This window comes from Macrobrachium rosenbergii, chromosome 19, assembly GCF_040412425.1.
Source record: "Macrobrachium rosenbergii isolate ZJJX-2024 chromosome 19, ASM4041242v1, whole genome shotgun sequence".
Lineage (NCBI taxonomy): Eukaryota > Metazoa > Arthropoda > Malacostraca > Decapoda > Palaemonidae > Macrobrachium > Macrobrachium rosenbergii.
The window spans coordinates 36,309,235-36,325,512 of NC_089759.1; the positions used below are offsets into that span (position 1 = coordinate 36,309,235).

At 38.2% G+C, this 16,278-nt stretch overlaps 1 protein-coding gene across 2 annotated transcripts in view; it reads right to left on the reverse strand.

Annotated features, from left to right (window-relative positions):
- LOC136848836 (uncharacterized) overlaps positions 1-16,278 on the reverse strand; it is a 74,964-nt gene that overhangs the window by 48,436 nt on the left and 10,250 nt on the right. For both annotated transcript variants that reach the window (XM_067121579.1, XM_067121578.1), the window contains exons 3-12: positions 14,545-14,657; positions 13,519-13,606; positions 12,646-12,957; positions 11,326-11,461; positions 10,295-10,530; positions 9,642-9,941; positions 8,807-9,082; positions 2,227-2,468; positions 1,183-1,350; positions 477-653 (exon numbers count right to left, since the gene is read on the reverse strand). In XM_067121579.1, coding sequence (XP_066977680.1) covers positions 477-653; positions 1,183-1,350; positions 2,227-2,468; positions 8,807-9,082; positions 9,642-9,941; positions 10,295-10,530; positions 11,326-11,461; positions 12,646-12,957; positions 13,519-13,606; positions 14,545-14,657 — 2,048 coding nt within the window. The remainder of the gene's footprint in view (positions 1-476; positions 654-1,182; positions 1,351-2,226; positions 2,469-8,806; positions 9,083-9,641; positions 9,942-10,294; positions 10,531-11,325; positions 11,462-12,645; positions 12,958-13,518; positions 13,607-14,544; positions 14,658-16,278) is intronic.

A 16,278-nucleotide genomic window follows, 5' to 3' on the forward strand; every position in this document is an offset into this window, starting at 1 on the left:
CGAAAATGGTGTCATATGACTGAATAATTTTCTACAAAGTGGACATGTTTGTAAAAAAAAAGATGAAAATTTACAGAATTTACATATTAAAATGATGCACAGTAACACAGTCCCATATACCATAAAATATAAGAAAGCACCATTAGGAAGAAAAAGGAACAAGTTAGAAGAACATTGAAATTGAATATATATATACTGTATATATATATATATATATATATATATATATATATATATATAATATATGTGTGTGTGAAAGATTGATTTTTGTAAGAGAAACAGCTGCAAAAGCAAGAGCATATGACCAAGAAATAGAAAAAAAAAAAAAGAGAAATCTTCTATGATAATAAGAACATGTGCCAAGATGGATTTGGAGAAAGAGAAAAGGTTGTTATGGTAGTTGACGTGAATGCAAAGGAATGTGGTAGACAATGGGTTCCTGTAGTGAAAGAAATGACATTTCTCTAAACATTAACCTATATCCAACTGGGAGCACGTCTCTCTCTGGGTAACTTCCTTATTCTCGTCGACGCTGGACGCACACCAAGGCTCCGTCGCTTCCTCTGATGTGCAGTCGTAGTGCAATTGTTGATTGAAACGGAACGGGAACCAACACAACTGTCCGGTAACAGTAAGCCGAACTCGTGTCCAGGCTGCAAGGTATGATTCATAATTGTACATTTACATATAAAATATGCATATTCATAGCATGTGTACACAAATACACACACACACAAAATATATATATATATATATATATATATATATATATATATATATATATATATATATATATATAATATATATATATATATATATATATATATATATATATGCATTGCATTTAAATGTAGGGAATTTTGTACAATGAACACTACTAAACTTTATTGTTAAACAAACAAAATTCATCTCTCTCCCTCTGCTTGTTATACGTACATGTGTATGTGTGTGTGTGTGTGTGCGTATCAGTACTGCATACACATATAATCATATAATTAAACGTCTTACTGGTACTTTTTATGATCACAGAATGCTAAACTCGCTCATAAAATTACTATAACATTGCACAAAGTGGAACATACTGGATGGAAGTATACGATTGTATGCATGTCAGGTGGTCAGTGGAACTCAAATATTACTTGAAGTTTTCTACCATTTATCAGGAAATGAGCCAAAACTTACGTGTGTCGGCAAAGCAAGCAGCCCATTTGGTCATGGCGCCTGTGCTAGAGACCTGGGTGGCACACCAGGGCATGTGGTAGCCGAAAGTGGTGCAAGAGTAATACCACACTCTTTTGTACATGAAGGGAAACACACACTTAACTCCCTCCTCCACCGTGTCTTCATACCCTGGAAAGTGAATGACAGTGAATACTTTTGTATTCTTGCAAACTTTCACGCGCTGTTGTCTCTAATGTTTTATTAAATGCAAAGTTTATTGCTATCAAGAATTGAATAAAGAATTTAGACCAAAGGCCAAGCAAACCATTAATATCAAGAATGAGGCAATATGGGTATGTCACGAAAATGGTGGAATGGACATCCATACTAACAGCAAAAGAATGGAAGTAGATGATTCATATAGGCATTTGGAAGTACTTGTATCTGCAACAGATGATGATAACATAGGTGAATAGGCAAGCCACAAAAAAGGATACACAAATAAGGTTGTAAGATTCTGTAACACGCTTGTAAGAGAAGAGCTGCGGCAAGCGAAACCAAAGTTGGATTGTATGAAGAGATTGCTGAGCCGTCTCTCCTTTATAGAAGTAAAATACAGGTGGTAAATAAAATGGGAGGAAAAAGCCACAAATTATTGTATGTGCAGTATTGTTGAGTAAAAAGGGATAAAGTCAGAATAAAAGATTAGATAGATCAGAGGTGGTTAGATCACTTATTTGTAATGGTGACCAACAGGTTGATTAAAAATGTATAATAGTCCTACAATTTGCAAGGCAGTAGGAAAGGAAGACAGGGAGTGTTGGAGAGGTGGAGAGTAAGAATAGAACTTTAGTGCTCCAAAAACGAGAGGTAATATTAAGATGTAGGTGACTGGCTTAATACATATAGGAAAGAAATAAAGAAGAATGTACTACGATGTTTATTTAACAAGTGATGGGTAGGACTATGCCTACGTTTAAAATGACAAGTGCAAATTTAATACTTTTATAATTATGTAAACAGAAGACCACCCCAAGATTCTTTATTAACAACTGATGGACTCACTTTTGGTGCATTGCGGTCCTGTGAATCCCTCTGGACACCTGCACTCTCCAGGACGGACGCAACGTCCACCGTTGAAGCAAGGTTTGGCGCACACGGGCCTGCAGGATATGCTTTGGACGTCCTGTAATCCCTTGGGAAATTGCCACACTCCTCCTTCGCACTTCACTGTTAAGGATGTCTCGTGTGTTATGAGTTCATAGCCTTTGGAACACTCAATTTTGAAGATGGTTTGATCCCGGTTGCTGAAAAACAGAACGAGAGGGCATGAAAGCACTGGTAAATGTCTTTTTGGGTAAACAGAACACTTCCAAAAATATTTCGAATAAACTGATTAAGAAATCAAGGGTACCCTTAAGCTTGCAAGCAGATGGTGACGAATTCTGTGACGTGCAGTAGCCTTTGAGGTCTCTTATTTCAGAGTACATTCAAGCAAAGTGACCCTATTTTGTCTGTCTGTTTAATTGTTATGGAACAGAATAGAATACTGAATTTTGGCCAAAGGCCAAGCACTGGGACCTATTAAGTCATTCAGCGCTGAAAAGGAAACTGAGTAGAAAGGTTTGAAAGGTGTAACAGGAGGAAAACCTCACAGTTGCGCTATGAATCAATTGTTAGGAGAGGGTGGATAGCAAGAGTTTGTTATAAATTCATGGATAATAATAATTCATTCACCCATTTTCCATTGTAAAGATTCACATCCACTCCAGTCTTTATTTTTGGGTCTGTTCTTTCCGTTTTATGCAAGGAACTTCTATCCAGTGGAAGCTTGCTAAGTAAATTGATTTACTTTTGGGTTTTTTCACAAAGAATGGCATTCATTATCAGCAGTAATAATAATAATAATAATGTGAGTAATAAAAATCCACAATTATATAGTAAATATATTACTATGTAAAAAATCAAAGACTTTCGAACACCTGAACGGTGTTCCTCATCAGTGTTAACGTTAAAATGCAGTGAGGGTAATTTTCTTATGAAATCGTTTTTAAAAAATTAGGGGCGGGGCGAGAAGATAACAGCCCATCACGGAAGTGCTGGTTCGGGTGTTATGTAATGCCAAATTCAACAGGCAGTTGCGCCAATCTCCTTGATCTTCGTACTTGCGTTGTTGCATCTGCCTGCGCTGCATAGGTGCCATAGTCGGAACCATCCACAGGGACGTCGGCTATCTGGAGAGAGGGGAAGAGGAAGCAGAGCATCAGGGTTCACACGGTCAACGTCAGTTTTGAAATTAAAATGTTTAATGTAGTGTTTGGCAATAAACCAGTTGATGAAAAAGGGTCTTCATTAGTAAATGACTTATTATCTTCAAACGATATTCCCATGTTTATGGCAGCACCTTCAACTAATCTTCTCACGTGAGAATCGTCACTTTTAAAAATTGTTCGTGCACCACCCCAATTAATTTTGTGGTCTAAATTAAAACCATGAGCTACCAAAGCGCTCCCCTGTGCATGAAGATCATAGGCCCTTCTGTGTTCCCTTAATCTTACATCAGTCCCCTACCACTCTCCCGTAGTAACAACCATTGCAATCATAGCAGGAACCTTGTAAACACCGCTGTTTCTCTTGGTGCTGTTATTATTCTTGGTAAGGGCTTTTGCCAAGGTGTTTTTATAGGTATAAACAATTTTTATATCCTTTTGGTATTTATTCATATAATCGCCCACTCTTGAGACTTCTTCTTCAAAGGGTAATGATACATGTTTCTTGTTACTTATTTCCTTATTAACATGGCCTATATAAAAAGCTCCTTTTGCACGGCTGATGGCGTCAGAAATAAAATGTTCAGGTATTTTAAAGACCTAAAGGTATCTACAACATGGGAGAGTTCTTCATCTAGAAATTGGGGGTCGCATATACGGAGTGCTCTTAAAACAAAGCTAATGATAACATTCCTTTTAACTTGCTGTGAGTGGTGGGAAAAATAATGAATATAATTTTCTTTGTTAGTAGCTTTTCTAAAACTGAAAATTTGAAAGAGTTACTGTTTACATCCCTATGAATTAAGACATCTAAGAAAGAAATCTTGCCATCAACCTCTTTTTCAAATGTAAATTTTATAGAATCGACAACGTTGTTGGCAGTATTCAGTAAGCAGTCTAAAGCTACGTCATCGCCGTAAAAAATAATAAATATATCGTCTACATATCTCACCCACAGAGCAGGCTTGCAGGTTGGGTTACATCTCTTTAATATTTCAACTTCTATGAACTCCATGCACAGGTTAGCTAAAACTGGTGACAGTGGTGACCCCATAGAAACACCAGATTTTTGCTGGAAATATTCATCATTAAAAGTGAAAATAGTACAATCAACACAGATTCTAACCAAGTCGAGAAATTGGTCACATGGAATAGGAAAGCTGATAATCCCTTCTTCGTGTCTTTTCTTTAAATTTTCCAAAACAAAATCAAGCGGAACATTCGTAAACAAAGAGGTGACATCGAGGCTAATCATCCTACCATCGGAACAGTTAAAATTCCTTAGTCTATCAATGAAATGGGAGAGTGTATTAGGTGAGCATCAGATATGGTGCCGAGTAATTGGCTAAGGGACTTAGCCAACCAAAAAACAAGAACACTCTGCGGTGCATTACAAGTGGCAACTATTGGACGGAGGAGTACCTACTTTGTGTATTTTAGGCAAACCATAGAAATATGGCCAACTGGGGATTTTACCAGAGATTTTGGACAAGATAAGTTCTTTATGGGAGGGTCCTGCAAAGGAATTTGCGATCTTTTAATTTTCCTATTGAAATCCTGTTGAGTTTTGTAATAGTTGGAGGGTTTGTTAATTTAGTGTAGGTATTAGTGTCATTTAGTAACTGGTACGCTTTATTCAAGTAATCTTGTTTATTCATAACCACTGTAGAACCTCCTTTATCTGCTTTAACAACCATAATATCTCTGTTTTTGATAAGACAATCTAGGGCTTCCCGATGCCTTTTTGGCAAGACCTCAAAATCTTTTTCATTCAAGTTTTGTCTAAGAATAACACCTTTCAGAAAGTTAATATTATGTTCTGGATATTTGAAATTATGATAATTTATGTTGCTGATACGATTTTCTTCAAGGTATCAGCAACATAAATTATCATAATTTCAAATATCCAGAACATAATATTAACTTTCTGAAAGGTGTTATTCTTAGACAAAACTTGAATGAAAAAGATTTTGAGGTCTTGCCAAAAAGGCATCGGGAAGCCCTAGATTGTCTTATCAAAAACAGAGATATTATGGTTGTTAAAGCAGATAAAGGAGGTTCTACAGTGGTTATAAATAAACAAGATTACTTGAATAAAGCGTACCAGTTACTAAATGACACTAATACCTACACTAAATTAACAAACCCTCCAACTATTACAAAAACTCAACAGGATTTCAATAGGAAAATTAAAAAGATCGCAAATTCCTTTGCAGGACCCTCCCATAAAGAACTTATCTTGTCCAAAATCTCTGGTAAAATCCCCAGTTGGCCATATTTCTATGGTTTGCCTAAAATACACAAAGTAGGTACCCCCTCCGTCCAATAGTTGCCACTTGTAATGCACCGCAGAGTGTTCTTGTCTTGGTTGGCTAAGTCCCTTAGCCAATTACTCGGCACCATATCTGATGCTCACCTAATACACTCCTCCCATTTCATTGATAGACTAAGGAATTTTAACCGTTCCGATGGTAGGATGATTAGCCTCGATGTCACCTCTTTGTTTACGAATGTTCCGCTTGATTTTGTTTTGGAAAATTTAAAGAAAAGACACGAAGAAGGGATTATCAGCTTTCCTATTCCATGTGACCAATTTCTCGACTTGGTTAGAATCTGTGTTGATTGTACTATTTTCACTTTTAATGATGAATATTTCCAGCAAAAATCTGGTGTTTCTATGGGGTCACCACTGTCACCAGTTTTAGCTAACCTGTGCATGGAGTTCATAGAAGTTGAAATATTAAAGAGATGTAACCCAACCTGCAAGCCTGCTCTGTGGGTGAGATATGTAGACGATATATTTATTATTTTACGGCGATGACGTAGCTTTAGACTGCTTTACTGAATACTGCCAACAACGTTGTCGATTCTATAAAATTTACATTTGAAAAAGAGGTTGATGGCAAGATTTCTTTCTTAGATGTCTTAATTCATAGGGATGTAAACAGTAACTCTTTCAAATTTTCAGTTTTAGAAAAGCTACTAACAAAGAAAATTATATTCATTATTTTTCCCACCACTCACAGCAAGTTAAAAGGAATGTTATCATTAGCTTTGTTTTAAGAGCACTCCGTATATGCGACCCCCAATTTCTAGATGAAGAACTCTCCCATGTTGTAGATACCTTTAGGTCTTTAAAATACCCGGAACATTTTATTTCTGACGCCATCAGCCGTGCTAAAAGGAGCTTTATATAGGCCATGTTAATAAGGAAATAAGTAACAAGAAACATGTATCATTACCCTTTGAAGAAGAAGTCTCAAGAGTGGGCGATTATATGAATAAATACCAAAAGGATATAAAAATTGTTTATACCTATAAAAACACCTTGGCAAAAGCCCTTACCAAGAATAATAACAGCACCAAGAGAAACAGCGGTGTTTACAAGGTTCCTGCTATGATTGCAATGGTTGTTACTACGGGGAGAGTGGTAGGGGACTGGATGTAAGATTAAGGGAACACAGAAGGGCCTATGATCTTCATGCACAGGGGAGCGCTTTGGTAGCTCATAGTTTTAATTTAGACCACAAAATTAATTGGGGTGGTGCACGAACAATTTTTAAAAGTGACGATTCTCACGTGAGAAGATTAGTTGAAGGTGCTGCCATAAACATGGGAATATCGTTTGAAGATAATAAGTCATTTACTAATGAAGACCCTTTCATCAACTGGTTTATTGCCAAACACTACATTAAACATTTTAATTTCAAAACTGACGTTGACCGTGTGAACCCTGATGCTCTGCTTCCTCTTCCCCTCTCTCTCCAGATAGCCGACGTCCCTGTGGATGGTTCCGACTATGGCACCTATGCAGCGCAGGCAGATGCAACAACGCAAGTACGAAGATCAAGGAGATTGGCGCAACTGCCTGTTGAATTTGGCATTACATAACACCCGAACCAGCACTTCCGTGATGGGCTGTTATCTTCTCGCCCCGCCCCTAATTTTTTAAAAACGATTTCATAAGAAAATTACCCTCACTGCATTTTAACGTTAACACTGATGAGGAACACCGTTCAGGTGTTCGAAAGTCTTTGATTTTTTACATAGTAATATATTTACTATATAATTGTGGATTTTTATTACTCAGATTGTTTTTCACGAAATTGTGAATCTATTAGCAATAATAATAATAATAATAATAATAATAATAATAATAATAATAATAATAATATTAATAATAATAATAATAATAATAATTGCTGTTTCAATGACATTAAGCTTGTAGAGAGCTTTCTCTATTCTTCTTATTGTATTCTTCTCGTCTGCAGGTAGGCGGTATAATAAATTTCCAAAGGGCATGGAAAGACATTCTGCATTTTCTGTTATTTACTCTTATTAATAATCATAATTAAAACTCACAAAGAAGATACTGAAATGACAAGAAATGAAGGCATTTAATTTTGTCTCTGACTCTCAAACTGTGCTAAGGCAGTAGTCTTCTGTTTTTTCAGGGGATCATCCGTGTTATTGGTGCACACAGTTAATGCAGCACGAATGGAAAGGGCATTACAATATATATACAACACTAAATCTACCTCCATTTCTACTGCATGTAGTATTTTCATGTACGAAATCCTAAGGCAACGATCAGCTAGATGTATTTGATTTTTAACTCTGCTTGCAAAATTAGGAAGAGATGCTAGTGTGTATGTATGTTAATGTAGGTGTTAACAAAATATCCCAAAAACAAATGACTCGCTTTGGATAAATCCAAGGGAATACATTTACGCAGTGACCCCTTCTCACCTAAACACGATTAATTTTTGTTGTGTATCGACTACATATAATACAGGCCATTCTTCTCAATAGCTTCCTTTTATTTTTTCACTCACCTCACATTACTCTCTTCACCTGGCCCATTAGCACAAGGTAGATAAACAACTGAATCTTTCAGTCCACTTTTGGCCTCCTTGCTGTTCCACAGCTCATGTAGAGCTGACACCGCAATTTTGTTCATCCTTTTCTGAACATTATTTCATCTATAATATTTACCCAAAAGTACATGCACGAGCAAACTATTCACATTCTCTCAAATTTCCATTTTAACTTTCATCTTTCTGGCTTCCACCTATTCTCATACATTGTGTTACCAACATTCACTTTCAGGTTTCTCTTCTTACAGACGCTATCAGATTCTTTTGCCAGTCATTGCAACTTCTCCTTCATCAGTCCGTGCCTATCATGCATTGTCATCAACCACTCCACCCTCTGTGCTCAAAGTTAACTCTTATCCCACAAACTTGTTACTTCTCGTAATTTTCCAAACTTTTCTAATTAGGCTCTAATCAATATGCATCAATATTTTTGTGCATGCATCGATAAAACAAAGGAAAACGGCATTCAGAAAAACTGTACAACCGCTCACCACTCACCTGAAATTACCAAAGGCATTATGTAGGAACTTCGGCGGCAAAAGGCACTTTTCCTTTTCACAGCGTCTACCTGTGAACTCCTCTGGGCACTTGCAAGTGCTGGGGAAAATGCAGGTGCCCCCGTTCTTGCAGGGAGTACTAATGCAATTAGGGACGCACGGCTGAGCCTTCTTTGTTTCAAAATCCCAGCTACCTTCGACGCAATCAAAGACCATGGTGGAATTTCCTGAAGGAAAGTTGTAGCCGTTTTTGCAGCTGACCCTGAGCTGCTGAACCCTGTTGCAGGGATATAATGGGCTGCTGAGTACGTTTAGGGGAATCTTGGAGTTTTTGGGCCTTATTTCAAGGACCCTGCTTCAAAGCAAATTTCCACTCATGGATCTTCATTTCGAATATTAAAACTTATTATTTGATCAATCTAGAAATTTCAAACTATAAGCATTCTAATTTCTATGAAGACTTAAGAGTAAATAAATGTGAAGTCACATACAATTTTTGTGTGAACAGTCAAAGCTTTGGGCAAGGATACCAAACTTTTATCAGATTTTTAGGATACATAACTTACGGCAGATTCTTAGTTAATCCTTTGCTAATCCTCATATCAGAACTTATATCAGATATCCTTAGTTAATCGCGTTCCCAATCCTTCCCATAATGACATCAGGACGGGTTGAAAGAAGAGCAAGTGACGAATGTCTAAAAGTTTCACTGCATTCAAGATGAGATTTCTGAATGGTTTGTGGTTAATTGGAAAATAACCAAACCTAACCTAAACTAACAAAACTCTGGAAAACAATGACCTGTACGAATCTGCTGAAAAAAAAAGACTACTCACTCTGTTTTATACTCAGCATTGCCGATTATCGGTGACCAGGCGTTTAGGCAGCTGTGGAGCTGGCAGTACGAACCTGCAAATTCAATGGGACACGCGCAAAGGTTTGGTCGAATGCAAAGGCCGTCGTTCAGACAGGGCGGGGAACACACGGGCTCACAGCTTCCCTCGGGTTTAATCCATTCTCCATTCTCGCATGTCTCTATGTAAGACCTGTTTCCTGTGCTGGAGTGGATGTACTCCTCAGGACACTCTTTCCAAATGTGTCCTGTGTACTGGTTGGTGGATGGATGTGGCTCTTCCCTGGAAAGCATTAGGTTGTACTATACGTGATTGAATTTGAAATAAAAAGAATTATACCAGATGAATGTGATCAACTTAAATCTTGTCATTTTTGAGTTTTTTGTCTGTTCATCATGATGTTACAGAGTTCTTTTATGTCTATTTAATGTTTTACATGAATGGCATCTTCATCTTAAAGGTAGATAATGTTTTCAGACTATATGAAAGCTTCCGCTCAACTTTGGTTTTTAATATTTTCCTTTGTTCAATCCGTGGTCATGTTTTAATCAAAAGAAAAGAGTGATTTGCTAAACTCAATTCACTTTCACTAAGCATACCAAACGTAGACGCAAAAGACGTCACTGAAATCTCACCAGGTGTAATCTTCCAGAATGACGTCATAATCGCAGGTCTTGAGTTCACAATGGTCGCCACCGAATCCCGGCATGCACTTGCAAGACCTCACACCGTCTGTAGTCAAGACGCATGAACCTCCATTCAGACACAGAGGGTCGCAGATATACTCGCACTCGGCTTTGTCAAACTCCATATATGTGTCGCTATCAGCCATACGAACCTTCCAGCGACCCTGGTCGCATTTAAACGTGAACTGCAAAGAAATATCGAACTGGACAATGAATAAAGAATATCCACTGACTGAACTGACTCTTATGCATATAATTTATCAATAAATGTGGACACCATGACAATATTCTTCCTAAATCTGTTTACGAACATAAAGTGCAAAAATCTGCTCTGCCATGTAATGCTTTTAAACCAGCAGGGGCAAAAAAATAAATAAGCAAATAAATAAATAAATAAATAAATAAATAAATAAATAAATAAAGGTTCATTAACTTTCCCTTCGTCCTGTTAACAGATAAACAAACAAATGGACTGACAAACAGAATCAGAGGCATGACTTCTTTGGTAATAAATCATCTTGTGCTCCCTCTGTACTCAATCAAAATTTATTTTTGTGTTTCCTCTTGCTATTGAAAAACTTTGTGCGAACTGAATTATCTAATTTCAGAAATCAGGTCATGGAAAGGTCAGAGACACTACCAAAACTGGAATCTCCGGGTGTGAAATTCTCTCTTCTTAACAAGACATCAATGGCAAATGTGATAACCTGATCTAGTTGATCAGAAATAACCTAAACTTAAGGTAAATTATGGTTGAATAAGGTTAACAAACTGTTCTGAATTCCCGTGAAATAAAATTTTATTCTGAATAGGAAGCAGGGATGCTTTCTTCTCTCCATTTTCTTCCCGCAAGAGCAGTTGTGCCAACAGATGGCCCTTTGTCACACTTAAGTTAAAAATCTAAAAATGACGGTATTTTTTTAGAGAATGATATATTCCATGTAGTGTATTTCGTATGACCTAGTTCCCAAATCACTGACCTCGTTGAACATGGGTAGGGGCCCGGCCGTTTTGCCGTAGTCAGCCATTTTGAAAAACGTTCCCTTGTAGCATTTCCCCTTGACCTCTGATGTCTTGATGATGGCTGGGCCAACGTCCTCGTCTCCGTCTTGTTGTCTTTGGGAATGGGTGGATAAGAAAAAGACAGTCGAAGAAATATCTAATAAGAAGGAATCATTACATTCGTTCACGAAGCAGTAGACTTAAACCTGGAAAGCGTTTCAAGACCTCCACTGAAGGATATATTAGACATGGGAACTTTACTTCCATGATGCAAGCGTACCTCTTCATAGCTCACTGAACAGGACAACTAAGAACTCTTTTCAGAACTTCATCCGTTGGCTGTCACCTCTGTCTGGACAGGTGGCTGGTTCTTCCTCTCGACTGCCTTTGATTTCGGAATGTTCTTGCAGCACGAGTTTGGGATCTTTCCTAGATAGTGACCCCCAAGGGTTTCCAGGGGTCGTTACCTGGGACTGATATTTCTTTATGATATTTAGAGTCTTTTGTTTTCTTTTATGGTAATCCCCAACGGGCATGCACTTAACACACCGCAAAGGTGGACACATACCGGGTTAAAACCTGTGCGGGTCACTATCTAGGAAAGATCCTGAGATTGTCCTTAACCTTGCCTGGGGTCCGTATAAGGGAATTACAGTGCCCGTCCCAAGAGACTTTGGATAAAAAAAAAAAAACCACAGACAGAAAATGGGAGAGCCTTATTACCGAGAGACTTTATATTTGTCCTTACAGGCAAATTAACTAATCAAAAGTGATTGTAAACTGGTCGTTTCTTAAATTAAAAAAATCATTACCTAAACCACAATTCATTATATTTGAACATAAAGGTATAGATATAAGTATATATAAATAATTTTAAACTGAAATCAATATGTTGCTTCAACTTCAAATTCTAAAGGGACTTTTCCTTTTAGCTTTATTCTCGATGTAACATTTACTTTGAGGGTATAAATCTTTGAGAGAGACACTATTCTTCTCGAACAAATATGAATCTCCCTTGACGGAAAAAATCATAAAAAAACTTTACCAATATGTACCCGTATTATCTACATCATAACCTCCAAGAGTTTAACATCTGTCTTGAAAAAAAATGCAAAGTCAACCTTTCCCATTCGGATAAGCTGTTGGCCCCAAATGCGTCGACACTCCCTGATATTGTGAAACGCACTCAACAGATCACAACTGCTACGTTCTCAAGGAAGTAACAGTCTGCAACAGAATAAAACAGTACCCCTTCAGACATTAAGGAGAGTTACGGTACAATTCACGGTTATACTCACAATTCATTCCACTCGAGAACTATCTTGGTCACCACCGGGAAAGACTTGCAGCCTTCAATTTCACAGGTTTTCCCGAAGTGCATTTCGGGGCATTTGCAGAAAGTCCCCGTTTCGTCTCCTTTCACCAGGCACTCCCCGAGCACGCACGGAGGGTCGCAAAATGGGGAACAGTTTAAATTCTCTTCAGTGATGCCCTCAGGGAGGTCCAACACCTGCCAACCGCCATTAATGCATCCCACACGAAATGAGGTCATGTTGAGCTTATTTCTGTGGTGCTCGAGGCAACGGACGACGGCAGATCGACCTTCCGAGCTGTTGCCGGTGGGAGATGGGAAGAGGTGTTTGATGACTACCGACTAAAACAAGCGCATCAACACTTTCATAAACCATCATGTAAAGTTCTAGAGCAGCCACTCAACTTTTGAGTTGATTCTTCAAACCTAAGCCTGGATTCTGATCAGGCTCAATTATTTCATGAAAAACAGAAAAATTCCTACAATACTCACTTAAATACAATTTGGACTCTGCTACCAACTCCATGTGGTTCTAAGCTATCCTGATAAATCCTAACATATATCTCAAATCCTGATTGATTCTCTTATGGCATTTACAGTAAATTCCTCTAATATATCATTCGTCAGCGGTATTTATTTTAGATACTGAATACTAACGGTATTTACAGATATTCTAACCTAAGTAGATCGTGAAAATTTTGTTGAGAAAGTCCCATATCCTTTGATTACTACAACACTCATTAATCCAGGCGTCACGTTGCTAAAAAATAAAAGAAAAGAGAGAGAGAGAGAGAGAGAGAAGAGAGAGAGAGAGAGAGAGAGAGAGAGAGAGAGAGAGAGAGAGAGGAAATCAACCTACGTAATATTGACAACGGCATTTATCGGTGTCCCTGGGTCCGGGCAGAGAATGCCTTCGTCTACCTGCCTCCGTTTTCTTTGTGGAGAGTCTATGAAAAAAGGGAGTAAAAAGGGAATACTGTTAATTTTCGCTTAATGAAAGTATACAAGAGATGAAACGATACGGACAACAACTTCACAGACGTCCAAAATAGTCAGAACAAGGACAGAATATCTGTTATACCTCAGCACTGAGGAGAGATCGTGCACCTCTGCTACAGTTGTATCCTCGGAGAGTCCAGGATTAGACAGCTTCGGACTCCAACCTCGGTTTCTCCCTAAGATTAGAACTCAAAGGAAGACCGAAGACAATTCAGTAACCAGCAATTATCTCAATAACACTGATTTTGATCTTTGTAACTACTGGCTGAAAGATAATCACTTTATATAAGCCATTGACCACTGCTACTCGGAGTTCCAAATCTGCTGGCTTTTGGAGACCTGCACTTCTCCCATTCTCGCCACATGCTCAGATCATCTTAGTACGTCTCAGTCTGCTTAAATTCCTCTGGACGCTCTTTTCAATCTGATATTCTCAGTACACTTAATTCATACGAGTCTCAGCATATCTTAGTCGGCCCCCTTCACAGTTTCCCTTTTTTTATATGCGCTAATCATTATATTTCACTTCTAAAATACTGGTTGGTACTACCAACAAAAGATCCATTTTGGCTTCAATACAATCTCTCATGTCGACAAGCATATGTACTACATATAAAGCAAAACATATAAATACACGCTGGTAACTGATAAATTTATCACAAATAGGCTGGAAACAGTCAACGACTGTTAGTGGCAAAACTCTGGATAATTGTAAGAATCTTTGGTTAGAACCACCGATGAGTCGTTGACTTGTCATTCAGCCTGTTTGCGATGTGTGTGTGATAAGTTGTAGTGTGGATGAACTTTAAGATGAAATCTAATTCTTGCAAGTCTCCAATGCTCAGTGGGTACCAGGGGTTCAAAATGGAAATTATCCCATTCTTACCTCCTTGTAGGAAGTCATATCCAAAGATGGTCGAGAGGTTAGCCTCCGAATCTGACAAAGTCGACTGCATCAGCGCTGACCCCGAGGGAATGCGCTCTTTTCCCAGAGCACATCTGAAATAGAAATGAGAACACTAGATGGTACACGCCTCAAAATGAATATGTGCACTTCCGTAGAAGTGCATGAAAGTATGAAGAGGGGGGCTGTTGACTCACACGACATGAAAAGTTACAGGGATAATTCGCATAGCATAACATCAAGTGCATACTCATACGTTCGCAGGCACTAGGAGACAGTGGAGGATTTGTGGGGGTGGGGGGCCTCCCCCTTCAGCTATGAATGGCGCCCCTAAGAGTGGATTATCATCAAACATCAATGTCAGCAATAATCAAAACTTATGACAATAATATTAGTAGTAGAAGTAGTAGAAGTAGTAGTAGTAGTAGTAGTAGTAGTAGTAGTAGTAGTAGTAGTAGTAGTAGTAGGCTAGTAGTTGTTCTTGTTGCTGTTGTAGCAACAGTAGTATAAAGAACAGATTTTCAGAAATCAAGTGTAAAATAAAAAATAAAAAAATCAACGATGAAACAACGGGCTGAGGGGGACTAAGATTATAAGAAAGAAAGAACAGAACAGCAGGTAAATGAGAGAGAGAGAGAGAGAGAGAGAGAGAGAGAGAGAGAGAGAGAGAGAGAGAGAGAGAGAGAGAGAGAGAGAATCTTTCTTGAAACGGACACGTACAACAGTCAGTGTTCATAGTAAGTCTTTGTTGGATACATGACACACTGTCTCAGAGTTCCCAATCTCAATCATCTTTAAAGATTTGCTTGTGCCTGAGGACTTGTTATTTTCTTTTTTGAGCTAATAACGACGATCTCGAATCGAAAATATTGAAATAAGGTGTTCTATCAGAGCAAACCAACCCTCAACAATTGGCAAGAAACTATAAGAATTGTAAGCATGTAACAACTTGATTCAATCAATCAGTACAGATCTGTAACTGGTTTCGATCTAATAAGAATTACTGGTTACAGGTTTTTCACATTAACCACCATAAAAGTACTAAAGCCGCTCACCCCAGACCCGCTAGCTTACTGCCTCGAGTCCTGGATCCGACACTGCAAGGATAGATGTACACATATGATTCACCTCAGTACAGTACTCTTAAATGATCGTTTGTGTACGTCCCCACACGTTGAGCGAGTGAGAGAGAGAAACAGACAAACACTTATGTCAGCCAGAGGTCCTTGTATTAATGGAGCAGATAAGCCGTACGATCGTTCGTTTGGTGATACAAGCATGAAACTTAGCAGAAATACTCACTGGGGGTAGACTTTAAGAAAAACGTGCTAGCCACCTGAAATCCCCTTAGGCGGCCATTTTCCAAGATGGCCGCCATATGACGAGATCAGAATTAGCTAAACTCAGCATTCATCAACATCCATGCGTATTTTCAGCATATTATGATAAAATATTAATATCAGCAAACCATCAAATAATATCGACTTAATTTTAGGAGACTACGCATGAGACTGTAAGACTATAACATAGGTGGTGTTATCCCCTTAGGTGGCCATTTTCCAAGATGGCCGCCATACGACGAGATCAGTATTAGCTAAACTCAGCATTCATCAACATCCATGCGTATTTTCAGCAAATTATGATAAAATATTAAGATCAGCAAACCATCAAATAATATCGACTTAATTTTAGGAGATTGTGTATGAGACTGCAAGA